This window comes from Balaenoptera borealis (assembly GCF_965194805.1).
Source record: "Balaenoptera borealis genome assembly, chromosome: 4".
In the NCBI taxonomy this organism is placed as follows: domain Eukaryota; kingdom Metazoa; phylum Chordata; class Mammalia; order Artiodactyla; family Balaenopteridae; genus Balaenoptera; species Balaenoptera borealis.
The window spans coordinates 101,433,595-101,461,208 of NC_138861.1; the positions used below are offsets into that span (position 1 = coordinate 101,433,595).

A 27,614-nucleotide genomic window follows, 5' to 3' on the forward strand; every position below is an offset into this window, starting at 1 on the left:
CCCAGTGAGTTCAAGCGAATATACCAGTAGAGACTCCATCTCATTTTTTGGTGTGTTCTCAAAGGTTAGACATCTTTATTTTAATGAAATGTTTGATGGAAGAAATACTCCAGATCCGACAAGTGAAAGCTGCAATTACATTTTTGGATAAACACACTAATGCATTTTCATCATTTGAGTAAAAATGCCTAAAAATAATGTGAACGTAATTTTTGGCACCATTATTTTGTGGATTTTTATAAATGAGTTTAGCCGTTACACTAACAGAAAGAGGTTTAAGAATGAAAAAATACATTTCTTTAAACAAAATAGAGTATGCCAACATCATGTAGCACATTTAATATTTTTCAGGTGAGATTTGCTCTCCAGCTAAAATTATTCTTTTACACATGAACAGAAGATTGGTTGAGTGATCGTTCTTAATTCAAGAAGGAACAGCATAACTGACTGAAAAGCTTTTCAGAAGCAAAAATACTCTCCTAAAAATATTTTTGCATTTGACAGAATGTTGTTCCTTTAGTAATCACCTTTGAATAATGAAGTTCCTTTTGACTCATCAAATACATTATTCTGTCACAAAATAAGACATGCTTGAAGAATTTAACAATTCCTGAAGATCTACTTCATATTTCTACTTTAGGGAAATAGTTATGTACAGGATGTTAGAATGGAATGCTCCCTGCCTCAGTTTCAACTAAGGTACCAATTTGAAGTACTGACAATATCAGGATACCAAATGGACTGAAAGCATCACATGTAAATTTTACTAAAGAACTGTAAAGGAACACATTCCACAACTATATCCGTCTGACAGACATAAGGATCAAAGAAGAGGTCAGATAGGCTTTTGTGAAGAGACTGGAGAAGAGATCTTTGGAGGACCAGTTGCCATCCTTGGGCGAGGAGTGCAGTGTGCTACCTTCTTTACCTCAAGCCTAGTGGGAGGGACTTCCATGAGGAAACCTGGAAAGGCTGCTTATGTGTTCTTTGAAATCGAGGCATATTGAATTAGGGTCCAACACACACACCCCTACCTCCAAGAAATGTAGTAGACAGGATGTATAGGCAAAATAGTGGTCCCCCCCCAAAGATGTCTACATCCTAATCCCCGGAACCAGTGAACATGTTACCTTACGTGGCAAACAGCACTTTGCAAATATGATGAAGGATCTTGAGATAGGGAAGTTATCCTAGATAATACATGTGAGCCCAGTGTAATTAAAAGGATTCTTTTGAAAGGGAGGCAGGAGGGTCAGAGGAGGTGTGATGATGGAAGTAGTGAGGCACGAGCCAAGGAATGGAGGTAACCTCCAGAAGCTGGAAGAGGCAAGCAATGGTTTCTGAGCCTTCAGAAGTAACACAGTCCTACCAGCACCTTGATTTTACCCAGTGAAACTGATTTTGAACATCTGACCTCCAGAACTGTAAAATCACGAATTTGTGACAATAGGAAAGTAACGCACAGAGTGCCGCTTTGGTGACAGAGTTCAGAGTGCTGCTGCCGTAAGGGAGGTTAGCAGGCACAGAATATGGGGAGAAGGTTGGCTGAATATTTCCCATGGGCCAGCTGTGGACCTCACAGGAGAGAGAGAGACCCCGTATGGGGTTTTTATCAGATTTATCCAACAGTGCCCTCTGTAGGAGCAGGGAGGTCTCCACAGGAAGAGTCTGGATCCATTGACTTCCTGTTAAGGAAGGAATTTCAAATGACCATGCACATCTACCTATGTCAACAAAACTGTAGCAGAGTAGGGCCCAGAGAGCTCAAAGCCAATGTATGACAATTCCAGTTAAAATTTATCTTGTCCCTTTCCCCAAAGTGTCATTTCTGATAGAAGCTAAAGCGGCCTTCAGGTAGATGGGGGAGATAAGGAGCGGAAATGGACAAGGTGGTCTCCATGCCTTTCCTGTTGCTGCCTTGGAACTATTGTAGTTACAACAACCTAGAAGAGTGTAGAAGATTGGATACCAAAGCAGATTCACAGCTTTATTATCTTGAACTGGACTTTCTAACTACTTAATCAAGAATTGTTAATGGTATAAAGGGACTGTAGAACCTTCCAGAATTTTCTCTCAGGGAATATTTTTGTCTCTCACTGAATGAAGTATAAACAGACAATAGGGGACAAAATACAGGAACACTTATAAATTTTAGGAAAGCTTCCAAACGTGAAAAATTGGAAATAGCAGTATGAATTCCCCTCTGTAATGAACTGATTTGTGTGCCCCCCGCCCCAAATCATATGTTGAAGCCCTAACCCCAGTGTGACTCTATGTGAAAATAGGATTTTTAGGAGGTAATTAAGGTTAAATGAGGTCATAAGGATGAAGTCCTATGATTAGGATTGTTAGACTTACAGGAAGAGAGAGCCATCCCTCTCTCTCTCTCTCTCCACATGTACACACCGAGGAAGGTCACGTGAGGACACAGTGAGAAGATGGCCACCTGCAAGCCAGGAAGAGAGCTCTCACCAGAGGTCTACCATGCTGGCACACTGATCTCAGACTTAACAGCCTCCAGACTTGTGAGAAAACATCTGTTGTTTAAGCCCCCACTACATCTGTAGTGTTTTGTTATGGCAGCCCAAGCAGATGAATACACCCTTCATCCATATCCTGTAATCAATTATCATCGACATGTCATGCTTCCTTCATCTATTTCTCTCCTTTTTGTCCTTGTCCTCCTGTCTGCTCGTTCTGTGAAGACTATTTTATACCAAACTTCGACATCATATGATTTTTACTTCTAAACATCTACATCTCTGAAGAATAAAGGTGACTTACAACCTAACCATTGAGGCGTAATCATTACTATCTGTTAGGATCTCGCTTCCCAAACCCGCTGGATATGCTGGTCATTGAAGTGAGTTGTGGGCATGTGATTTGTTTTCACTACTGAAATGAAAACAGAAGTAGCATGTATCAGGTAGCTATTACTGTGTAATAAACCACCCCAGAATGTAGCGGCTTAACAAGCATTATTTTTCACAATTTTGTGGGTTGGGTGGGAATTTCTTTTGGTTTGAGACAGCTTGGCTTATCTCTGTGGTCAGCTGGCAGCTCTGTGTGTGGCTGGATGGTGTAGGAAGACCTCAGTTGGGATGATTTGTTTGACCACATGTTCTTTCCTATTAGTAGACTAACTTTGGATTCTTCATAGAGTGATTGCAGAGTTCACAGAGCATTAAGAGAAAGTAACCTCCACTGTAGAAGCACTTTTTAAGCCTTTCCTTCTGACACATTTACTAATGTCCCATCCACTAAAGTAAGTCACATGGCCAAGTCCAAATTCAAGGGGTAAAGAATAGACTACCCTTCTTGATGGGAAGAGCAAGAGGGATAACGTCATATTTCAAAGGAGTGTGCGTACAAGATGGGAAGAGTTTGTGGCCATTTTTGTAATCTACAGCAGTGTGAGGCTTTTCCTGAGTGATGATTAACTGAGGGTTTTGTTTTGTATATAGTACGTGTGAAGGCTGGATAACAAATTTATAACAGCTGAGAACTGGCAGTGGAACAAAGCAAAACAGGGTTAACAGGCAAGGAAAGAAGGAATACTTTCATTGATAACATATAGAAAAACTATGTGTGCGTATATACATATATATATATACACACACATATATAGATCTGCAACTTGCTAAATTTACTTAAAAATTAAAGTAACTTTCTTGAGATTCTTTAGGTGATCATGTTGCCTACAAATAAAGACAGTTTTAATTCTAATTTGTATGTGTTTTCTTTCTCTTTCCTCATTTCTAATATTAAAGGAAAAGCATTTAGTCTTTCACTATTAAATATGAATTAGGTATAGAGTTTTTATAGATGCCCTTTATCAAGTTGAGGCTATTCCCTTCTATTCTTAAGGTGGAAATTTTGTTCATTTATATTAGATTTTTCTTCTTTTCTAGCGTAAGCATTTAGAGCTATAAAATTTCTTCTAAATTCTGCTTTAGCTTGTTCCCCACAATTTTTATGTTTTCTTTCCTTTTCAGTCATTTAAAAATATTTTTAAACTTTCCTCATCATTTCTTCTTTGATCATGTGTTCATTAGAAGTGTGTTGGGAGATTTTCCAGGTATCTTTATTGTTACTGATTCCTAATTGAATTCCTTTGTCATCAGAGAACACGCTTTGTAAGTCTTCAGTCTTTTCAAATTTGACTTGTTTTATACTCAGTATATAATCTATCTTTTTGAATGTTTTATGAGCATGTGTAAAGAGTGTGCATTCTACTGTTATTGGATAGAGCATTCTATAAATGTAAATTAGGTTAGTTAGATTGATGGTGGTGTTTGAGATGTCTATATTATTGATTTCTGTCTAATTGTTCTGTCACTTGCTGAGAGAGCATTATTGAAGTCTCTAGCCATAATTTTGGATTCGTCTGCTTCTTTTTTGTCATTTTATTCCTAGTGGATTTTAAACTCTGTAATTAGGTACATACAAACTTAAGATTGTTATGTCCTTTGATGAATTAATCTATTATAAAATATTCGTCTTTTTCTGATTACCTTTAAGATTTTCCTCTATCATTGGTTTTCAGAAATTGCATTATGTGTTTGGTGTGGTTTTTGTTGTGTGTATATTTCTTGGATCTCTGTGTTTATTGTTTTCATAAAATTCATAAAACCCACAGCCTTATTCCTTTGAATATTTTTCTTTGTCTTACACATAAGTTAGCCCACAATTGCCCCCAAATCATCAAAGTTCTGTTCATTTTCTATCTGTTTTCTCTCTGTTCTTCAGTTTAGATAGTTTCTGTTCTTTTCACTGGTCTTTTCTTCCAAAGTGTCTAATCTCTCTTAAACTCATCCATTGGATTATTTATTTCAGATATTGTATATTTTATCTCTAGGATTTAATTTGCTTCTTCTTTGTATTTTTCATTATGTGTATGTTTTTCTTTAAAATATTGAATGTATTTATAATACCTCTTCTAAGTCCCTGTTTGTAATTCCATCATATAACTCATTTCTACTTATCATCTATTGACTGCTTTTTTTCATAGTTATTGGGCCACATTTTTCAGCTTCTCAGTCTATTAATTTTAACTGAAGGCTGTGAACTGTGATTCTTTGCCGTTGAGTGTTTGCTGCTTCTGTCTTAAGGCAGTTAAATTACTTGTGGGTTTGTCTGATTCTTTAGAGGCTTGTTTGTAAGGGCTTGTCTAGTGTAGCCTTCACTGTAAGGCTGTTATACCCCTACCACTTAGCAGTGACACTCTCAGGTCTCTACTTTCAGTGGGCAAAGAGGCCTGTCCACCTTGGCTGGGTACATTCAAACATCTCTCAGCCCTACTTAAGCTCTGATTGTTTCTCAGTTGTTCTTTCCTGATTTTGTGAAATTTCACCCTATGAGTGCACAACTGAGTATTCAGTTGTAGGCTGGAGCAGATTCCTATGCAGATTCCTGGTGCTTTTTCTTTGTATAGCTCCCTCCTCTCTGGTTCTTTACCACAAATTCCAACCACATGGGCTTCCCTGAATTCCAGTCTTCCCTCATGAACTCAGTGCCACTCCTGAGCTGTACTTGGGTTTTCTCTTCCAGCACGGTCTGTAATGTGCCTCCAGGCAGAAAACTGGGGTGACTGTAGTGCTCACTTTGATTGTTTTTTCCTCTCTTGGGGAATCATAGTTTTTGCTGCATGTTTTCTAATGTCCAAAAACAGTTGTTTCACATATTTTGTCCATTTTTTGTAGGTCTTTGTGATGGTGGACAGGTATGATCCCAGTTACTCTAGCATAGCTGGAAGTGAAGACCCCACTCCATTAGATTTTAAGAGAACTTATTATGTGTTTTAAAAATTTCCTCCAGAAGTAACTAAGGTATATGAAACTACTCAACAGGCATTTCCTATTCATAAATGGAAGTCTCAGTTGCTATTAAGAATGTTTTTCAGTTAATGAGACAAAACCGTATAATGAAGTACCATTAGATTGGTTGAGGAAGCATAATTGTTGAGAATGTATGTGATTTCGCTACTTTCTTCTGAATTTGGCAAAACATTTTTTTTCTGTTGTCCACGTACCTTATAATAATGTCATTGATCTTCGTCATTTTTTAAAGGCTGAACTTGGTTATATTTTGGGCACTCATTAATTCTTGGTTTACATGGCTTTTAGAAACTTATTTTTCTGGATAAATTTGTCTAATTTGAACTGATAAAAATTTATTCTCTTTCCTTTCTTTAGCCTATTTAAAGACGCTGAGGGGACATTAATTTGGAATTATTCGTTCATTTAGAAAAATCAAAGAAAGCCTGCGAGAGGTTTGGTTTTTTTTCGTCTTTAGTTTAGAAATTGCATTTTCACAGATTTGTTAATATTGGGCTTCTAATAAGTGAAAATATAAAAGACTAGAGTTTTTGGATGAAGCAAGTAGAGTTAAAGGAGCCCATGTTACTGCAGATACAAAACAAATATAAATATTAAAAAGGCTAATAACAAACCAGATTCTGCATTTCCTGTCATACCCATTCCTGACATCTTATACCCAATAGAAATCTCTTAATGAACTGACCATAATATTAAAGCCCACCTTCCACACTGCTGCCACTAGTATGGACGCAATCATCCAAGAACAATCAAAACCAGAACCAGAAACAAATTCAGCCAAGAGTCAGATATAGCAGTGTCCAATTGCTCAATTACTTAACCTGTGGCCCAATACAGAGAAGCTTGTCTGGAAAAATTGTGGATGTGGCCTTTGGGGTACAACGTGAACGCAAATAATGTTCATAGGATATGCACATACTATAAACATCTGCAGATTTTTTAAAATTAATTTTTATTGGAGTATAGTTGACTTACAATGTTGTGTTAGTTTCAGGTGTACAGCAAAGTGAGACAGTTATCCATACACATATCTCCACTCTTCCTTAGATTCTTTTCCCATCTAGGCCATTGCAGAGTATTGGGCAGAGCTCCCTGTGCTGCACAGCAGGTTTGAGGACTTCTTGGCCTCCACAAGCACATGCGCCAATTCCTTACAATAAATCTCTCTCTCCAGAGAGGGAGAGAGAGACATAGACATAGGTATATATCTATATCTATAATATCTATATATCTGTATCCTATTGGTCTGTTTCCCTGGAAAACCCAGAGTAATAACAAGTGCTGAACCAGTTTTGAGTATTAAGATTAGGGCACCATACTAGGGAATGGCAAAACACCAAGACAGAAGGACCTGGGATTGCCATACGATCTTGTGGAGTAGAGACTCCTGTGTACCCTGGACCACTTGCCACCTGAACTGTTATACGACAGAGTAGGAAACTTCTGTCTTGTTGAAGCCACCGTGTTTGCTTCTTTGTTAGAGCTGCTTAGTTTATGCTCCAACACTGTGCCAAGAGTCAACCTGGGTACATTTGTCCCTCTTCAGGTTAGAACCTTTCTTCCTTTAAGTCCTGTGTCTTTGACTACAAAAATTGGGAAATTAGACTAGGTATGTGTCCGTGGCCTCTTTGCACAACTCTGTAACCCATCTGGACAGCTGTAGTAAACTTGTAAAGAAATCCATGATGTGTTCACTCAGTTTGTAATTGTAAATCATTGTAATTTTTGATTCACAGTTTCTCTTCATTTGAAATATATTGCAAACTTTCAGTTTATATGCATTCGTGGAATAGGGCCACAGTGTAAGTATCCTAAATTCAATTCAACCAGGGTTAATTTGGTACCTAAAATATGCCAGGCATGCAGTTGGTCCTATTTGGGGCACAAAGCATTATAAATAATGCTGTCATCCTCATAGGGAGTTATTATTTTAATGAGGGAGAAAGGATATTCATAATTATACTATAATTTCCACAAATGGCTATTTCAATAAAAGTAGTATTAATAATGATTATTCAACTTTAGACGGAAATGGACAATGGTCATGAAGTGAACAAAAAAATAATGCAAAAGTTATGGCTATATGGTTTTTGGAATGCATGAAATTGTTTTTCACAGGATCACGTGGGAATTTTTTACCCTGGGTGAATGTAGGTGGCACAGAGAGGGGGATGTAAACATGACCTCAGAGGCAGAGAGCTGCTCTTTGAGGTGTGAAAAATTGCCATTAAGTGCTGTAGTTGTCAACTGAGAGTTAACTTATTTGCATCCATTATAGCTTTCTTTACTAAAGTTTTGCTATTCAAGTACTAGGGCTAAGCCTTACTCAACCAGAAATGATATACAGAATAATTAGCTTAGAGTTATAATGTTTTCTTTCCCATTTCATGAGAAAAACAGTTTTTATTAGAATCACATCTGGATTGATGGAATTCTTACATTGCCTCAAATACAAGAAGTTTTTGGAAACATTATTTTGAGTGCAGCTGTTTAACCCATAAACTCTACTTTCTTCCCTGCAATCACTCAGGTCAATAATTCCAATCAAGAAATACTCACTGAGCAACTGCTATATATATAAGGCAATGTGCAGTGAAGACCCAAGTGTTAAAGCCTCAAGCGAGTGGACAAATGTGCGTACTGTAAGACAGACAATTCAAATTAGGTTTGAATCGAGTTTTAGGGGTGTGCTACAGATGCGTGATTAATTCTGAGGTGAGAAGTATCCAATAATGTATTCACCAGCAATGTGGCATTTAAATCCTCCTTGAAGGATGTATTCATTTGCTAGGGCTACCATAACAAAGTATGACAGAATGGATGACTTAAAGCAACAGATGTTTATTTTTTAAATTTATTTTTTACTGAGATAACATTGGTTCATAACATTACATAAATTTTCACATGTACAACATTTCTACTTCTGAAAGCCTGCAGTGTGCTCATTGCCAAAAATTTAGTTTCCATCTGTCACGATTTAGTTGATCCCCTTTACTCATTTCACCCTCTCCATGCCCACCTCTTCCTCTCTGGTAACCACTCCTCTGTTCTCTGAATCTAAAGTGTTTTTGGTTTTTCTTAATTTATTTTATTTATTTTTGGCTGCATCGGGTCTTAGTTTGTGGCATGCGGGATCTTCGATGCAGCGCGCGGGATCTTCGATGAGCACGCGGGATCTTTCATTGTGGTACACGGGCTTCTCTCTAGTTGTAGAGTGCAGGTTTTCTAGTTGAGGTGTGCGAGCTCAGTAGTTGTGGCACATGGGCTTAGTTGCCCTGCAGTATGTGGGATCTTAGTTCCCTGACCAGGGATCGAACCCGTGTCCCCTGCATTGTAAGATGGATTCTTTACCACTGGACCACCAGGGAAGTCTCTAAGGTGTTTGTTTTTGTTTGGTTTGAACAGACGTCTGTTTTCTCACAGCTTGGAGACTAGAAGCCTGAAAATCAAGGTGTCATCAGGACAAGAGTCCCTCTGAAGCCTCTGAGAGGGGATCCTTCCTGGCTCTTCCAACTCCCGGTAGCCTGCACTCCTTGGCTTGTGGCAGCACAACTCCAATTTCTGCCGCCGTCTTCACATGGCCTTCTTCTCCCTATGTGTCTGTCTTCACATGGCGTTCTCCTTCCTCTGTGGTTTCTCGTCTTATAAGGACACCAGTCATACTGGATTGGGGCTCACTTTAATTAAGTATGACCTCATCTTAACTTGATTACACCTGCAAAGCTCCTTTTGCATTTCCACACAAGGTTATATTCACAGGTATGGGGAGTTAGGACTTGAACACGTCTCATTGGGGGACATAATTCAACCCATAACCAAGGATGTTGCCTTTTGTTCATTGGTACATTTCTTGTCCCCTTCCTCTATTTTTCATTGGCTTTTTTTTTTTTCCTGTTTCCCCACAGTTGGCACCATTTCCTCTGCTCCTGTTAGCCTCCAATTCAGGAAGCTCTCACTAGTATGTCAGTTAAGGTCATCTGGACCAATGACCTAAATGTCACAGGCTCAACAGTAACTGAACTGTGGCCCCTGAAGCTCTGGAATCATGCTTTGTGCATCTTGTAATAACTAGAAGATATTTAACCTTTTGCAGTGTCATTTTAATGATCTATAAAAATGGACACAACAATAATGGAACATAATAAGCCTATAGTGAAGATCAAAAAGGTTCATATACATAAAGAACTGACACCTATTAAGGACCTTAGATAAGTGTTAACCCCTTACTTGGTACCCTAGTGTCCCTTATTAGTCACCACTTGGTGAGTGTCTGGATAAAAGAATGAATGTGTACCTCAGTGTAAAAAAGCTTATCCAGGAGTCATAGGTTGGGAAACTCTAGAGTTAAAATATTTGGTGGAATAATGGCAGGTGAAGTTTGCATAGGCAACAAAGGCTATATGGTGTGAAATGAACTTGGATAATAGTGAAATGAAGTTCAAATGGATGAAAAGGTAAGAAAGCAACTAGCAACCACCAGCTGATATAAATTATAGCATCCTGGCCGCAGTGACTTGCAACGCAGGCTACTGAAAAATTGCAAGTGAAACCATCAAACTGCCATTTGAGGAATTATGAGGAATAGAAGATTCAGGAAGAATCTGAGTTGGGTAAGTTTATTTCTGATATTTAAAAAATGAGAAGCTTCCACACACTGTCAAGCTCACCCACACTTAGAAGACAAGGCAAAGCCAAGATCTGACTAATCAAACAGTTGAGATACAATGAGGTTTAGTTAATCTATTACAGACAGTGGGGAGAAGAGTAAGTCAGGGTGCTGGCTCCCAAGTCCTTGTCCCATGCACCAAAAATAGGAGGGGGCAATGATTCCAACATTAGTTGTGGGATGTCGCATTGCTAAGTTGCCTGTGCTTCATCAGAACCTAGGAGATGATGAGAATCTGTCTGATAGCATCCTTTCAGGGAGGTAGGGAAGGAAGTGGGAGATGGCATCATAGCAGCTCCTTAGAGACCTCCAAACCTCTCTCCATTCCAGGATGGTGTTCAGCCAGGACTCAGGTAAGCTGCAGTTCAATCTTTGTTTATACAGGTACTTGCAAGGTCACCAGGGCAGAGCTGTTCCTTTACACCAATCAATAAACTTGGATGGATCTAGAGAAAAATCTTAAACATATTATTTGTAAGAAGTGAGATGATTTGTAAACACAAAGATAATGAGCTAAAGATGTAGATGCTAACAAGGTAAAATTTAATATGAATGAATATATAATTATGACTTTTGTCACGGGGAACTGACCTTTCCAAATAGGTGAGAGTGAGACCTGGTTTGGCAGAAATCTCCAAAGAAAAAGACTCAGGAGTCAACAAAACTCGAGGATTTTACTGGACACCTTAATATGAATGTTTTGTGATCTAAGTGCCAAAAGAGTAAATGGGCTCTTAGCTTCTAGTATTAGGATATTGTTCGCAACCCCATGGAAATGATAGGCTTAGTCTAACCCATGTTCAGGGACAACTAGGCGATCCCTTGGAGGATACACAGTTACGGTTAAGGGGACTGAAACCACCTCAAATAGAAAGTAAGTGTTTCTTAGTTCAGAGGAAGATCAAGAGAGATTACTATCGTTGTTAGTATTAAGTAAAGCCCTACCATGTGCTAGATACGGTTAAGTGCTATACATGAACTGTGAATGCAAGCCTCACAATACTGATTGAGTAATTGCCATCATTATCCTTATTTTCCGTGTAAGACAGTGAAGACTCCCTGAGATTAAATGGCTGCCCAAGGTTAGCCATGTTACTAACTAGTGCCTGAACTGGGATTTGAACCCAGGTCGACTAACTGGTCCACACTCCTAACTAGTATACTGTGGTACCTCATTGAAATTTTCCAATATTTGAAGGGCTTTAATACTTCAATGGAGTATTATGGACTGAATGGTGTTCCCCCCAAATTCATATGGTGAAGCCCTAACCTCCAAAGTGACTGTGTTTGGAAATAGGCCTTTAAAGAGGTAATGAATGTGAAGTGAGGTCATAGGATGGGGCTCTAAGCCAGTAGAACTGGTGTCTTTATAAGAAGAGACTCTGGGGGTGTGTACACAGAGAAAAGGACACAGCAAGAAGGTGGCCTCTGCAAACCCAGGAGAGAGGTCTCAGGAGAGACCAAACCTGCCAACACCTTGATCTTGAACCCCAGGCTCCAGAACTGTGAGAAAATATATTGCTGTTGTTACAGCCACCTAGTCTGTGGTATTTTATTATGGTAGCTAGAAAACTAATACAAGGGGTTAGATTTGTTTCATTTTCAACAAGTATTGAGCTGAGAGTATGAGATGGAGGAGCCCCTGCCCTTGACCTAGTGGCCTATGAGGACCCCAAAGAAAGCTCCAAAATGGAAGGTGCAGAGAGACAACCTTAGACTCAGTAAAGGGAAGAACTTTCTCTAAGGGGTCTCCAAAAATATCCTTTTTGAGTTGCCTTGGCTTAGAGGTATTTCTGATTAAAATGCAATTCAGTTGTATTTAGGCTGGATGAACCTTTATAGGTGATGTTGATAAAAAGGGTTCAATGCTTAGCAGTTGGTTGGACTAGATAATCTGTAAAGTCTCACAGTTCTTACCTCTCTTATCTCTGCTCTTTGTAACCACTGAGATTTTTTAAAAACATATATTTTGTTAGAATAATTTTAGATTTAAGACAAATTTCAAGGATAGTACAGAGAGTACCTTTATACCCACACCCAGTTCTCCCTTGTGTTAATATCTTACTATGGTATTTGTTACAATTAATGAACCAATATCTCATTGACCTTTCAAACTTATTTTTTTGGAAAAAATTTCAACTTTGTCTTTAGTTTAATCAAGCTGACACGTTTCTTTGTATTGAAAGTAACTATTAAAAATGCAAATGCTGGTTGCTTCTTAGAGTTTTAACTGGGCAAAGAAATTTTGAGGAAAAAGCAAAAACTTACCCCCCAAATTTCACCCAAGTGGGCAGGACAAAAGCTTTAGAATCTTGAGAATTGGTAGATACCTCAAAAATGGAGACTGTGAAGAACATGAGAAATAATGATATATAGCAGAGGGGAAAAAACAGCAACAAAAAAAAAAACAAGACAGCTGCTTCTGAAGTTCTGTCACCAGAATGTAACTAGAATGAACTTACATTAAAGCAGAATGCAGAGAGTTGCTCTTCTCCTATTTTTTGTTTGTTAAAAACTTAACCTTCATGGGGAAGCAAGATTTTATTTTGCTTTCTTTGTGCTTAGGATGGCAGATTTCTCCCCCTACTTTTTAAGGGAGCTGAAACACAGCAGTTCTTTGATTGGCAGCAGGAACTTCCCAGAGAGACTTTCAGGTGCAGATTTTTGACCTCGTGCCCCATCACACGCACTGCAGTTCCTGTGATACAGGTTACTTAAGGGTCCTTCTCTGGGCACAATTTACCTGACATGCCTTGGACACTAGATGCCTGTTGCAGATGCACAAGTGTAACTATCTGACTAAAGTAAAAACTTTCTGCCCATTGATGGAAACTGTTTCAGACATCTCTCAGTTTAGCAGCTTTTCTTTTCCTGTGAAAAGGTGAAGCTGTCTCTATCATCCTCACTTTGTCATAACAAAGATTATACCTGTTCCCAGGCTGTCACAACTGGACATGGCTAACATGTTCACCAAGTTGAAAGATAAACACATTTTAATTCTACACAGATCTGTGCAGCAGCTAAGAAAAATATGAACAACCAGAGTTACAGATACATAGTTGGTGAACACCTTAATGAACAATTAAGGTAGTCTAAAAGTATTTTTACATTAGCAAATGGCAGAATCAACATTAACACCTATGAGACAAGATGGGAATCGGCAGATTCCATGATAGCAAGACAAAGAAAGGGGATGATTTATGCAGTAATAGGACAAAAACATGACCCCAACCTCACCTGGATACAATTTTCATTAGTCCTTGAATGAGCAAGGATAGGTATTAATGACAGCTCCTAAAATCTGCTGTATACATGTTTTTCTTACATTAACTGTTGAATAAATGGCAAGTAGTTCATTCTATATTCCAGGTTCAGTCCTTCTTAACTAATTTTTGTGTTGGTTTCCAAAATCCTGTCATTGAATCCTTCAGCAGTGGTTGAGGGAGGTGCCTCAACTATGTACTCACAAACTCACCCGTCAGTAAGTGGCTGATCTGCCTAGTAGGTAGACCCAGGTACACGGCCCTCTGTCCAGGTGCTCCCTGAGCAAAGCATCCATGTCAGGACACAGCCATACGTTGCTCTGACATCCTTTGATCTGTGTTTCTCAGAGTATGGTGGGCTGATCAAGTGCATCAAAATTCCCAGAGGGGGCTTGTTTAACGTACAGACTCTAAGCCTCCCCCCTCTGCCCCCCAAGAGCTAATGAATCAGAATCTCTGGGAGTGTCCAGAAATCTACATTTTGAAGACACAATAAGCTTCTTTGAATGAGCAAACAAGAGACTGAGAACTACTGTTTTATATTCTGCCAACATTAAGGGGAATGAATTCTATATAGAAATTCTTTGGGAAACCAAGAGATAATTACCAGTTTTTAATATTTCCACAGGAACTCTTCTATTCGTATCCATAAATGATTTTCTCAGGAAGGCTTCACTTTGATGTTGAGAATATTCATAATATGTGTATGGAGGTAAACTATAATTACCTACCTGAGAACCCATATGACAGAACCACAGTATATATCTGCAGGTGGTTCTCTAATTACTCAAGCAATGTGGAAAGCACTTATTTAAAAGCTAAATTGAAATCATACAACTGAGACAAGTCTACTTTGTCAGTTCACACATTTCTCCATATATCTGAACACCCTACACAGCTCCATGGCACGTTATATGCGGTTTTATAAATCATTAATGTAAATCAGAGTAATTAATGTACTAGTTAGTGTTCTTCCACTCTGAATCTTACAGAAAATATTCTCTATGTGATTACGTTCACTAGACAGCAACAATTATACTGTGTACTTTTGTAGCTGGACCAATATAGAAACCAAAAATCTTAATTTTTAATTCACTGACTTGTATGAAATAATCTTTGTCTGCAAAGTAATAATATAAAATATATGTATTTTTAAAATTTTTAAAATTAATTTATTTTTATTTTTTGCTGCATTGGGTCTTCTTTGCTGTACGCGGGCTTTCTCTAGTTGCAACAAGTGGGGGCTACTCTTCCTTGCGGTGCACAGGCTTCTCATTGCGGTGGCTTCTCTTGTTGTGGAGCACGGGCTCTAGGTGCGTGGGCTTCAGCAATTGTGGCACGCACGCTCAGTAGTTGTGGCATGTGGGCTCTAGAGCACAGGCTCAGTAGTTGTGGCACACGGGCTTAGTTGCTCTGCGGCATGTGGGATCTTCCCGGACCAGGGCTTGAACCCATGTCTCCTGCATTGGCAGGCGGATTCTTAACCACTGCACCACCAGAGAAGCCCAAATTATATATATATTTTGAAATATCCAAAAGTATTGTGTTAGGAGAAACTATATTTCAGCAAAACTAGTATTATATCCCTGAAGGATGGTGGGATGATTAACAGTATAGACTCTGGAACTAGACAGTCTAGACTCAAAATTCCAGTTCTAACACTTCTTCGCTGAGTAACCTTGGGCGAAATATTTAACTTCCCTGTGCTTCAGTTTTCTTATCTGTAAAATAGCAAAAATAATTGCACTTCTCTCATTGATTTGCCCAAGGCTTATGATTACATAAGTCTTATATATAAGACCAGTAGCACTCAGTAAAGTTAGACATTATATTATTATTATTATTAATCTATTTGATGACATGCCAAAATGATGCTTCAGGTCATTAATCTGTTTTTAGTATATTTTCCTACTCTTTTTTGCTCTCTCTAGTATCTTGAGGGTTCTTTTTTTTAATTATTTAGGTATAAATGACATAACATTATATTAATTTCAGATGTACAATGTAATGATTTGATATTTGTATATATTGCAGAATGATCACAATAAATCCAGTTCACATCTGTCACCATCCATAGTTAACAGAATTTTCCCTTGTGATGAGAACTTACAAGAGCCGCTCTCCAAGCTACTTTCAGATATGCAAACAGTAGTATTAAGGATAGTCACCATGTGGTACATTACATCCCCATGGCTTATTCATTCTGTAACTGCAAATTTGTACCTTTTGACCCCTTTCATCCATTTTGCTCATCCCCCATCCCCACCTCTGGCAACCAGCAATCTGTTCTCTGAATCTTTTGAGGGTTCTTTTTTCCCTCTTCAGCCCACACCAATGCTGAAAAAAGATTAAAAGTAACCACTGACTTGAATGCTAAATGAAGATTCTTGGGTCAATTTTTTATTATAGATCAGAAGATTGAGGGCTTGGGGCTGGGGAAAGGGAAAAGAAGGGCAGAGTGGTGACTCTGGAGGGAAAGAACTGGAGGAAGAGACTAGGAGTCCCCAGAGTGGGAGGGAAAGGAAAGGTCCTTGATCTGGAAACGACTCCCAGTAAGCACACCACCCAGTGTGGACACCTGCCAACTCGCCTCCCATGGACAGACAAGCTGCTCTCCAGCAGCGCTGAACACCCAGAAGCTTCTGCTCACAGGCTGGGGAATCTGGCCACCTTGTGTGGGCTTAGGTGCTTGAAGGGAGAACATCAGCCTTGCAGACCCAGTTAGTTCTGTATTGAACCAGTTGGGAATGTCCCTAAGAATGGAGCAGTGGACAAAGAATTGCTGTTACAATTCAACTACATGAATCTACCTATGTAATGGAAAAATGCTACGGTGCAAAAAGGTCAAGCTGGAGTTTGGGTGTTTTTAATTTCCATATTGTAGAATTATAAGAATTTGGCAGATACACCAATTAGTTATAGAGTAAAATTTGGAGTTAAAAAAAAAAACAGTTCCTTCTCAAATTATTCTTCTCTCTAGCACTTTTAATATTTCCCTCTTAAATGAATCATTTCCCTTTATCCTTTAACAAAAACAGGTTTTAAAAAAACTCACAAATTTCTTTCTCATGACATAAATCTCAACCTCCCACCACCAGCTACCATGTCTCATAGCTTTTGTTTGTACATGGTTAAAAGTACACTGCTAGTTCCATATTTTCACTATTTATTCCCTCCTGTATCTATACATAGACATAAATTTAATATATAAATTATATAAATTAGATATATATATTATATTTATATATTATATAAGTATGGTTTGTTTGGAGAATTGCGTTTTCCAAATTAACTAAGCCCTAACCTGTGCAAGTCTCTTTCATTCATTGTTTTCCTTGACTTCTCAGAAATATTTGACACCAATTCCCTTGTATACTTTCTTGAAATTATCTTCCCTTTATTTGCACTACATTGTGTATTTCCACTACATTTCCACTACTTTATTTCCACGATTATTTTCTTCCTTTCTTTGTAACTCCTCTGTGGTATCTTAGAGGTCATCCGTGGCCTCAAGAAACTTACAGTTTAGTGCAAAGACCAACATTCTGGTGGACATTGCTGAGTGGCTGACCCAATCTCAGTGCATAACATCTTCTCCCCAGCCATTTTCCTTTATACAATCTACTAGTACATGATTAAGTGTAAAAACCATTAAGTAATAAAACTATCTACTAAAAGAACTTGGACAGGGGAGAAGTAATTTAAATGGGAGAGATGGGGAAGCTTTATACAGGAGGTGACACTTGGGTTGGACATCTAAGGATGGAGAAATTTCAACACTAAGAAGTTAAGATATTCCACATGGATGAAACTACTTGAGTGGTGACACAGATGTAGAAAAATATTACATATCCTTAATAGTTCTTGGCTGAAGAATGAAGAATGAACACTAGGATGAAGTGAAAGATTTGAACTATAGTAGATTGCAGGGGATGGGGAACGCGTAGATCATAGGTCAATGCTATGGAACCTACCTGGTTTTATGTAGGTAAAACGGAGTCCAACAATTAAAGGAGAGAGAGTGTCACGATTAAAGCTGTGTATTAGAGAACTCCAGTGTCAGTGTGGAGAACACATTAGTGAGGAGGGGAGAGTAGAGGTGGGGCGTCTTTTTTTAAGTATCTCATTCAGTATCAATCATATGTCATTCTCTCATATTATCTTTTCTATGCTAAATATTTATTCATGACTTGCCTTCTAAGATCTTAAGCTCTTTAAGGCAGGAACCATGTCTTATTTTTCTTTCAAGTATACTATCCCATACACAGATGTTATCACCCTGCCTGTACATTATCATCATAATTTTCATTGTTATATTAAGTAACATTGAGCACTTACCACATACCAGACACGATGCAAAATCAGTTACATGCATTATCTCAATCCTTAAATATGATTGTCCCCAATTTACACATGTGTAAACAGGGACTTAGAGAACTTAGTCATTTGCTCCAAATCATGGAGTTGGTAACCAGTAGAGCCAGGATTCAAAACAAGTTCTTTGTGACTGCAAAGTTATTAACAACAACGTTAAATGGGCTCTCCATGGTGGCCAATAAATGAATACTTTTGAATGACTGTGTAAATAAAAATGGTGTATCACAGAATGAAGACTTGTTGGTTTGAGTTGACCTATATAGCAATTAACTGTATCCATTCATATTGGGAAGATATCTTTGTTTGAGTTGTGCAAAGTGTGTCTTTCTGTATTTTAAAATAATAAAGTTAATAATAATGGTATAAAGTATTACTTATATAAATGAACATTATTAAAGAACAAAGTAGTAAATAGCATCAGAGCTATATCCATATTCCCTAATATCTCTTTTCCTGTTCCTGAGTATCCCCAGACTTTAATATGCTTTTATTCCCATCATTCCACCAACTATAGCAATTTTGGGGAGAAGTTTCTTCAGTCTACTGGAGCCTTCTTTGACTGAACACATGGGAATTTATGTCCTTCTGGGCTGGCCCTATATTGATGACCCTTTTCCAATGGATGTGGGAGTTTGAAAGCCCAGCTCCCTTGACTCAGATAACTCTGAGGGGTAATTTCGTCTCCAGAGTTTTCCTTGGGATCAAGCTGAAGCTACCCTGTGTGGGACTTTGTTTGAGATCACACCCTCATTTGGCTTCATTCCCTTCACTGTCTTGCTTCCTTCAGTCTTTTATTGGTTTTGCTAATGAGATTTCCTTGATAAATCACTTACATATGAACTTTTATCTCAGGATCTGCTTCTAGGGAAAATAACGTAGGAAAAATGATAATTAAAATCTAATGAATATGCTAATATTTCCCTTAAAAATAAATATTAGTTTCTTTTCAATATTTAACATGGTATATGTGCCTTCTTACTTCATTTTAGGTGGGAGAAAAATCAACCAACATTACATGCAGTGTCATGTTAGGACACCCTCTGTTATATAACTTTTCACGAGATTTGATTTGACCTGTGATAATTTTTGTAGCAAGCCATGTAGAAGAAAAGTTTTCTACTGAGTGTGTTCATGTACAAAAGTGCAACTTATAGATATTTGTTATATGAAAACTAGAAATTGCCTTAAAATTTTCACTATTGAATTTCTAGGAATTTGAAATTCTAAGTTCTTAAATTGTATTCCAAGTATAGCAAATGTGCTTTTTTAAAGTGGGTACATTTTGAATTTACATGGTTCGGATAACTCCATTTCTTCCAGCATGATGAACAAAACATTGATATGTTTCCTTTCTTCATTTCCCAAGCTGAACATTTTATTTCCTCCAGCAGGACCATGGATAAGCCCATCATTCCAAAGTTAGTACATTGGAAACATCTCATGTTTAAATCATAGGTGTTTTTTATGGGTTTTGTGCCTTTTGCTAATTTATCCCACACTTTGCTTCAGGTAACATTCTGAATGATGGCAGTTTCTTCTGCATCCAGGCTGGCGATGGTGTTGAAATCTCAAAATGGCCAGGTCATAAATATGTCTTGCATTCTTTTTTTTAAAGTATTTGTTTATTTATTTATTTATGGCTGTGTTGGGTCTTCGTTTCTGTGCAAGGACTTTCTCTAGTGGTGGCAAGCGGGGGCCACTCTTCATTGCGGTGCGCGGGCCTCTCACTATCGTGGCCTCTCTTGTTGCGGAGCACAGGCTCCAGATGCGCAGGCTCAGTAGTTGTGGCTCAGGGGCCCAGCTGCTCTGCGGCACATGGGATCTTCCCAGACCAGGGCTCGAACCCGTGTCCCCTGCATTGGCAGGCAGACTCTCAACCACTGCGCCACCAGGGAAGCCCTGTCTTGCATTCTTTAAGTAGACTCAGTAGTCCTCATGATCTGCAAACTCACTGGCCCCTCTTCCTTCCAGTCACCTTCCTTAGGTTGGAAGTGACCAATATGACCCCATCTTCATTCTAATCCTACTTATGAGACTGACTACTGCTGACATGGAATGGAGCTCCCTAACCTAGAAATTCTCCTTTAACTTGTAGGGAAAGAGACTTGGGAATTTTTAGTTGAAGAGAAGATATATTTTTATACTTAACCCTTTGAAATACATAGTATTAGTTACTTCCTGCGTCTTGGGGATTGTATACTGAATCCTGATTAGAGTATGTTCTAAAGCCTTAAAGTGGAGTGGCTGCTCTTTGTTAAGTGTTAGCTGATCCTCCAGGTAGAAGGCCAGGGTGTGGTAATGCAGAGGAACCACTGTAAGATGGAGAATCAGATGGAAGACAGGATTGATACCCAAAAATGACCAAGGAGAAATCTATCATCAAGTTCTAGCACCTATTGGATGCTGGGCAAGAAAGATGAAACTAAAAGGGCAGGAACTGAGTATAGGCAGGGACGGAGGGGAAGGTGATGGAAGTAGCAGGAATGAGGCAGGAAGATTTGGACTTTTACAGTATTCTGAGCTGAGATGACAGGGGCTACCTTCTGATGCGTTGGTAGTTTGATCCATGTTAAAACTTCAAGATCAGGCAAACAAATACTATATTAAAATCCACTTATACAATAATTAAGAATGATTCACTTTTTATAATTGAAGGGCACTGCAGTAGGCAACGGGGTTGCAAATAATAATAATGATCATCATCGTCATTGTGATAATAATTGTAACAAAAATAGCTCACACTCCCGTAGAGCTTACTTGTTATGTGCCAGATACTTTTCTGAGGGCTTTACATATATTAACTCCTTACAATAACTCTGTGGTGCTTCCATTCTTTTATTTGTTTGCTTGTTTTGTTTTTCAGGTGCTACTGTTCAAATTCCCATCTTATGGATGATGAATCCGAAACACAAAAAGGTGAAACACTTGCTCAGTGTCACTCAGCCAGTAAGAGGCAGAGCCATGATTTAAATCTTAGGAAGTCTGGATTTAGGGTCTGCAATAAACTGCCCTCAAATAACCTGCTATTAGATGGAGAGGCAGGAAATGTCCATAACCATGTAAATGACCATATAACCCACTTTGTCCTAAATATTGAAATAGTGCTCTACACAGTGGATGCCTCAGAGATCTGGAGCTGGGAGACAGTGTTGCGGGTGGCTACTTGTGCAGGTTATAGAACGTCTAGGATTCAAATATCAAACCCAAACTTGCAGAAACAAAGGGGGTTCATTAGTGACATAACTTAAAAACCCAAGAGTTCATCTTCTGGCATGGCTGTCACAGAGTGCAAATGATGTTATCAAGAATATTCCCTTCTTTACTCTGGAATTTCTTTCTTCTGTCGGCTTAATTCTCAGCAAGGTCCTCTTCACGTGGGCCAGATTGCCCCTAGAAGTTTCAGAATTACATTCTGCCCATTTACCACCACCAGTTAGGAGGTTATTTGTCCTCCTCCGTGTTTCCAGAAACGGTTCAGGATTGATGCTCATGGATTCTAATTTTCATGGCTTTAGTGACATATTTGCTTCCTGAGCCAATTACTGTGTGTGGGTCTCGGTTATTTATGCATCCCTCTCACCAAAAGGGTGCTCTTCCGGAACTGTATGGATTAAAAGTCTAGAAGAAGTCATTTCCCAAAGGAAAATCTAAGTGCAGTTGCTAAAGGAAAGGGAGATGATGAACTCTGGAAGAAAATAAAGCAAAACAAAAGATCCTTTGTCCCTATATTACCATGTGATATATTGACTAACCAACAAATCAAGTGCACAGACAATTTTAGAGAAGGTAAAGCTGAAATTTTTTATTTTGGTCAGATTATGGAGAGAAATTGAATGCCTGGCTAAGAGATATGTAGATTTTATTTTGTAGGCAATGGATAGATAACCGTTGCACATATTTCTGCAAAGAAATAAGTAAATCCAACACTAATTTAAGAAGATCAATCTACAAGAGATGGCTAGCAAATCATGGGTTCCCAAATCATTTACTAATTTCATGATGGACAGTATCCATGCATTTGAGACTTTTAGAGGAAATCACACAACTGGGCAGATTGATATATTGATAAATTCATGTTCGTCAAACTGAAGTGGGTACACAACACTGCTGCAAAATCCTATTTCGCTGTCTTTAGCAATGCTCACTTTCTGAGATGAGTATTTCACACCTTTCTTTCCAGTGTCTAAACTCTAATTCTTCTGCCCTTTAAACCTTTCCTCCATCCTCACTGCTACCATATCAATCCAAATTCCCTTTCACTTCCACCTGGACTATTACAGTATCTCATTAGAGGCTGATTCTACCCTTGTTTTGTCGTTGCCCCATCTCATGGCTGTAGCCCACATACGAGGTACTAGAGGTGACGTGGTGGAGTCAGTCATTAAAAAACCATTTAATGAAGTGCCAGAGGAAAGGAAAGGAACAAAAAAGGTGGATGGAGGGATATTGGAGTTGTTTTTTGGCTGAAGAGATGAAGCCAGTAGAGAGAATTATGATGCAAAGAAAAAAAGGGGGATAATTAATGGAGCAGAGCCCCAGAGTGGAGAAATGTCATGGTATTGCAATAAAGACACTCCTTACTATGAAACAGGTGACAAGTAACAAGGACTTGCTGAGTGTTGTTATTGACAAATGGATGAACTTCCTTGTGCTGCTGGCTTCCTACCCTGAACTCAAATCTGAAGATGCTATGGGGTGAGTAAGTACTAGACACATTTATTCAGTACTTTGTTTAGTCACCTTCCAGGCCTTTCTATGCCTATTGGAGTTTGACTGTGACCCACTGAATGTGAATCATTGTGGAATATACATTGCATTAGGAAAAAGATTTGAATAACGTAGTTAATATACCCAGGATAATAGATTTATACAGAAATAGAAATATAAAATATACATGGAAAAATTTTAGTATTGTTGAATGCTCATAAAACATTCACAAAACTATATAAATACTATGTGACAAAGAAGTTTCAGTAAATAAAAAATCAACACTACACAAAATAATTCAATCAGGTTAGAAATCAATAACAAAAGGAAAGCTAAAAAATTGGCACATGTTTAGAAGCTAAAATCATACTATTAAATACCCTTGTGTAGATATTTCATAATTAGAATAACTATGAAGTATTCATAAATCATTAGCAATAACTTCATAACTAGAACAAATATATAAAATTGTTACATGACAAAATTTATGGAATATAGTTAAAGGCTGTATTCAGTGGGAAATTTATAGCTTTAAAACATTTACTACAGTAAAAACTAAAGTCAAATGAACTGATTGTTCATCTATAAAAAGAATTAACAATGTACAAAAGAGTTAAGCCCAAGTAAGAAATAAAGAAGAAAATTAAAATTATGACAGTAATTTTTATATGTAACATTGACCCAGGCATTTTATTAATGTTTAACTCAGTTGATCCACAATAATAAAGACAACTGCAGAAATTAATGAAATTGGGTAAGAATAGTAGAGAACATTAATCAAACTAAAAGTTTAAATAACCATTTAAAAATATTAAAATAAATAATTTTTCTGTTGAGTTTTATCAGATTATCAAGGAACAGATAATTCCTACTCCACTAATTTTTTTTCCAGAAAACAGAGAGACATATGCTCAATTCATAGTATAATTGGCTAGAAAAACCATTCTTCCAAACATGAAAATGATATGAAAAAGAAAATTTTAAGCCCCTTGCACTTAGAAATATAAGTGCTATAATGCAAATAAGATATTAATTAGGTCTAACAATGTAACATATCATGATAAAGTAGGGTTTATTCCAGGAATTCAAATATGATTTAATAACAAAGATTTACTACACTAATGGATTAAAGAAGAAAAATCACGTTACCTGAATAGAAGTAGAAAATTATTTGGTAGTATCCAATTACTATTTGTGATTTTTAAAAATCTGGACCATTAGAAATAAATGGAAAATTACTTAACTCAATAAAAATCTACTGCAAACATTACTTAGTGGTGTTTAATAATACAAAAATCTCCACTTCCATCATTACTCTTCATCATGGTATTGGAAGTACTGACCAATGCAACCAGATAAGATAAACAAATAAGAGACATATTAATCAGGATGGGCTAGATTATATAAACCACAAGACTTTATATCTTGCTCATGCTTAATGTTCTTTATGGGTTGGCAGAAGGGCTGGGCTCATTAACACTCGGAGAGGCGGACTGGTGGAATAGCCACCATCTTAAACATTGCCAGTTATTGTATCTAAGGGAACATGGCAACTTGGCAGGGTCTAGTATCCACAGTTAAATGCTCTGGTTCCAAAGTGATACATGTCACTTGTCTCAAAACTCAGTTGGTGAGAAATAGTCACGTGGCTCCACTCAGGAATAGAAGACCCAGGAAGTAAAATCCTAACATGGACCCAGAAAGGGAAGATATGGAAATATTGGTGGATGTTACTAATGACTACCGCAGAAACATATTAATTGAAAAAGAAGACAAGACACAAAACTGTCTTTCTTTGTAGATTTAAGAGTATTTACATAAACCAACAAGAAATACAAGAAAACCAACAACCCAATTATCATAACTAATAAGATCTTGTAGCAATGTTGCTGAATACATGATCAGTTTACAAAAACAAATAGTAGTGCTAAACACACCTGTGTTCATGTCCATTGCCTTCTCTAACTGTGGATGAAATATTTGTGTTTCGTGACCACTTCAGAATCAGATTCTAATCTCTCTCACTTATTCAAACAGATTACAGCTCTCCATTTTTTATTCATTCTGGAATATTTCCCACCAGCACTCAAACATTTTACAAGTTCTCTCATCTTAAGAAATAGTCCTCTATTTGTTGATTGCACATCCACCTCTAACTCCCATCCCATTTAGTTGTTACACTTAAGAGCAAAACTTGAAAGAGTTGCCTGTTCTTGCTTTCTCCAATTGCTCTCCCGTCTTTGTCTCTTGAACCCACAATATTTTACCATTCTTTCCATGATGATTACTGACTTCTATGTTGTGAATCCAGTAATGGTTTCTCAGGTCTTTTCTAACTTAACCTATCATTGGTATTTGACAAAGTAGATTACTTCCCCTAAACCTCTATTCACTTGGCTTCTACAAACTTGTAAACTTCCAGGTTTACTCTACCTTCACCGGCCACTCTTCTTAATATTTGTTCATTTCCTCTGCATCTCTGGAGTGATGTTGGAGTACACCAGGATCAGTCCTTGGACTTCTTTTTTCCCCTTTTCTCTTTTCCTTGGTGATTTATTATAGTTTTTTAAGTTTATATGGTAATGTTGCTCAAATTTATATCTTGTAGACAGATTTTGCCTCTGAACTCCAGACTCACATATACAACTGTCTATTCCAATCTCACTTGAGTGTCTAATGACATCTAAAATGACCTTTTAGATCCCTTTTTTAGAAGACATCTAAAAGATTAAGGGAGTTTTTTCCTTAATTTGTTCTTTAAGTAGTCTTCTGCATTCAGTAAATGGCAACTCCATCCTTTAAGTCATTCAGGATAAAAACTTTGAAATCATCAATGATCCTTCTTTCTTTCCCAGACTCCACTGCCCAGTTGTCATCGAATCCAGAATCTGACTCCTCCTTACCTCCTCCATTGCTACTAAATCATCCAAATCACCATAATCTCTCATTTACACTGTTGAAATAGGCCCTAACTGGTCTCTCTTTTCTACTCTTGCCTCACCTACCACCTAATTGCAACACAGTAGCCTAAGTAAACCTGACATGTGGGTCAGTCATGGTTCGCCTCCTATGTTTTTCCATCCCACTCAAAGGAGGTGCAGGGCAGTGTGTAAGAGCAGAGGCTCCAGAATTAGGCTGACTGGGTTGGAATCCCAGCTTTGTCACTCATCAGTTGCATGACCCTGGGCAAATTACTTTAGCTGTATGTGCCATGGTGTCCTCATCTGTAAAGTGGGGGATAATAGTAGTTAGTATCTCATAGGGTTGTTGAGAGGATTAGAGAAAACCCTTAGAACAGTGCCTGACAAATAGTAATGCAAGATATGTGTCAGCAGTTACTGTTATTTTAGTAAATGCCCAAATTTTTATAATGACCTTTAAGGCTCTACACTATCTCCCTATCCTAAGATAAGCTCTGTGGTAGTCAGAAACTTTTGTCTGTTTCCCCAGGACATAAAATAATGTCTGGGTTATAATAGGTGCTCAATAAATATTTCTTAAGTGAATTAATGGATAATAGAATAAATGAATTCAAAAGGGCCAATTAAATATAATGGATATCCCAGAATCTAATCCTTATTAAATGCTATAAATTTCACCACAAATCATGGGAAACAGAAGGACTTTTTAATTAAACTTGTTGAAGAAATTGGCTTTTTATATAGGAAAAATGTACATCGGTATTTTTACAATCTACACCAAATAGAAATCTAAATTTTATAAATATGATTTTTTAGACAAAACCCTAAATCACACACCCTAAAAGTCCAAAGTTGATTGGGCAAAGCTAGCAGAAGGAAGAAAATAATGATTAAAGCAGAGATAAATGAAACAGAGAATAGAAAAACAGTAGGAAAAAAAATCAACAAAACCAAGAGTTGGTTCTGTGAAAAGGTCAACAAAACTGACATTGAGGAATGTCCCTGAGGAATCTTGGGGCAGGAGACCCAAGAAGGAAAATTGTATTTTTCCCTAAACTGAGCAGAATAAGATTGGGTTTTTTATAATTTGAACAATAAAAGAAATATGACTTTTTTTATACCCAAACCGATGAAGAAGACTGATATTGTGAATCATTTTATATAAATAGGAATATAGTATACATGCTGATTTATAACTTACCTTTTTCTTTAACAATATGTTGTGAACATATTTCCATGAAGTAAATGTATAAATGTGAAAACAATTACAGATCTCAGAAAAAAGTGGGTTGAATTGACTACATCTAAATTAAGGGTTTTTTTGTAAGTGAAGGACACTGAAGGTAACAAACAGCTGACAAACTGGGAACTGAGAACCGTATTTGCAACACCTGAAACCGAAGGATTATTATCTAGAATATAATAGAAATGTCTGTTGATCTGCAGTTAAGATAAAATTGAAAATAATCAATGGATGTGAGTTGACAATTCATAAATGGGGAAGCCTGAATGTCTTACAAGAGATTCTTACCCTCAGTAATAATCAGATAAATATAAATTAAAAATTGTATAATCCTTTATACTTTTCAGATTGGTAATATAATATTGATACAATCCTTTAAACTCCTCAGCTTGGTAATTAGAAATTAGGATGCTAGCAAACACTGGTGATGGTAATGAAATGGGAACCCTCATACTCTGCTGGAGAGAGTAGAATTTGGTAGAAACCTTGGGGAGAGAAATCTGGCAATACCTCATGAAATAACATACGTGTATACTCTGACACTCCTGCAAACCTGCTCTTGGTTACCGACTCCTCTTCAACATGTCTAAGGATGGTTCC

The 27,614-nt window shown here is 37.6% G+C and overlaps 1 protein-coding gene and 1 pseudogene across 5 annotated transcripts in view; one reads left to right on the forward strand and one right to left on the reverse strand.

Annotated features, from left to right (window-relative positions):
* The window catches only part of LOC309627349 (large ribosomal subunit protein eL33 pseudogene), a 103,347-nt pseudogene that overhangs the window by 75,586 nt on the left and 147 nt on the right, over positions 1–27,614 (reverse strand). The gene's annotated exons all lie outside the window — the stretch shown is intronic.
* LOC309627347 (uncharacterized protein) overlaps positions 8,390–27,614 on the forward strand; it is a 34,984-nt gene continuing 15,759 nt past the window's right edge. For 2 of the 4 annotated variants that reach the window (XR_014243690.1, XR_014243691.1), the window contains exon 1: positions 8,390–22,838. Coding sequence is in view for 1 of the 4 variants with exons in the window: in XM_082389239.1 (XP_082245365.1) it covers positions 19,465–19,561; positions 19,653–19,724; positions 21,007–21,059; positions 22,735–22,838 (326 nt within the window). In the remaining 3 variants the exon portion in view is untranslated. The remainder of the gene's footprint in view (positions 22,839–27,614) is intronic. The other 2 variants (XM_082389239.1, XR_014243692.1) reach the window with 2 other exon arrangements.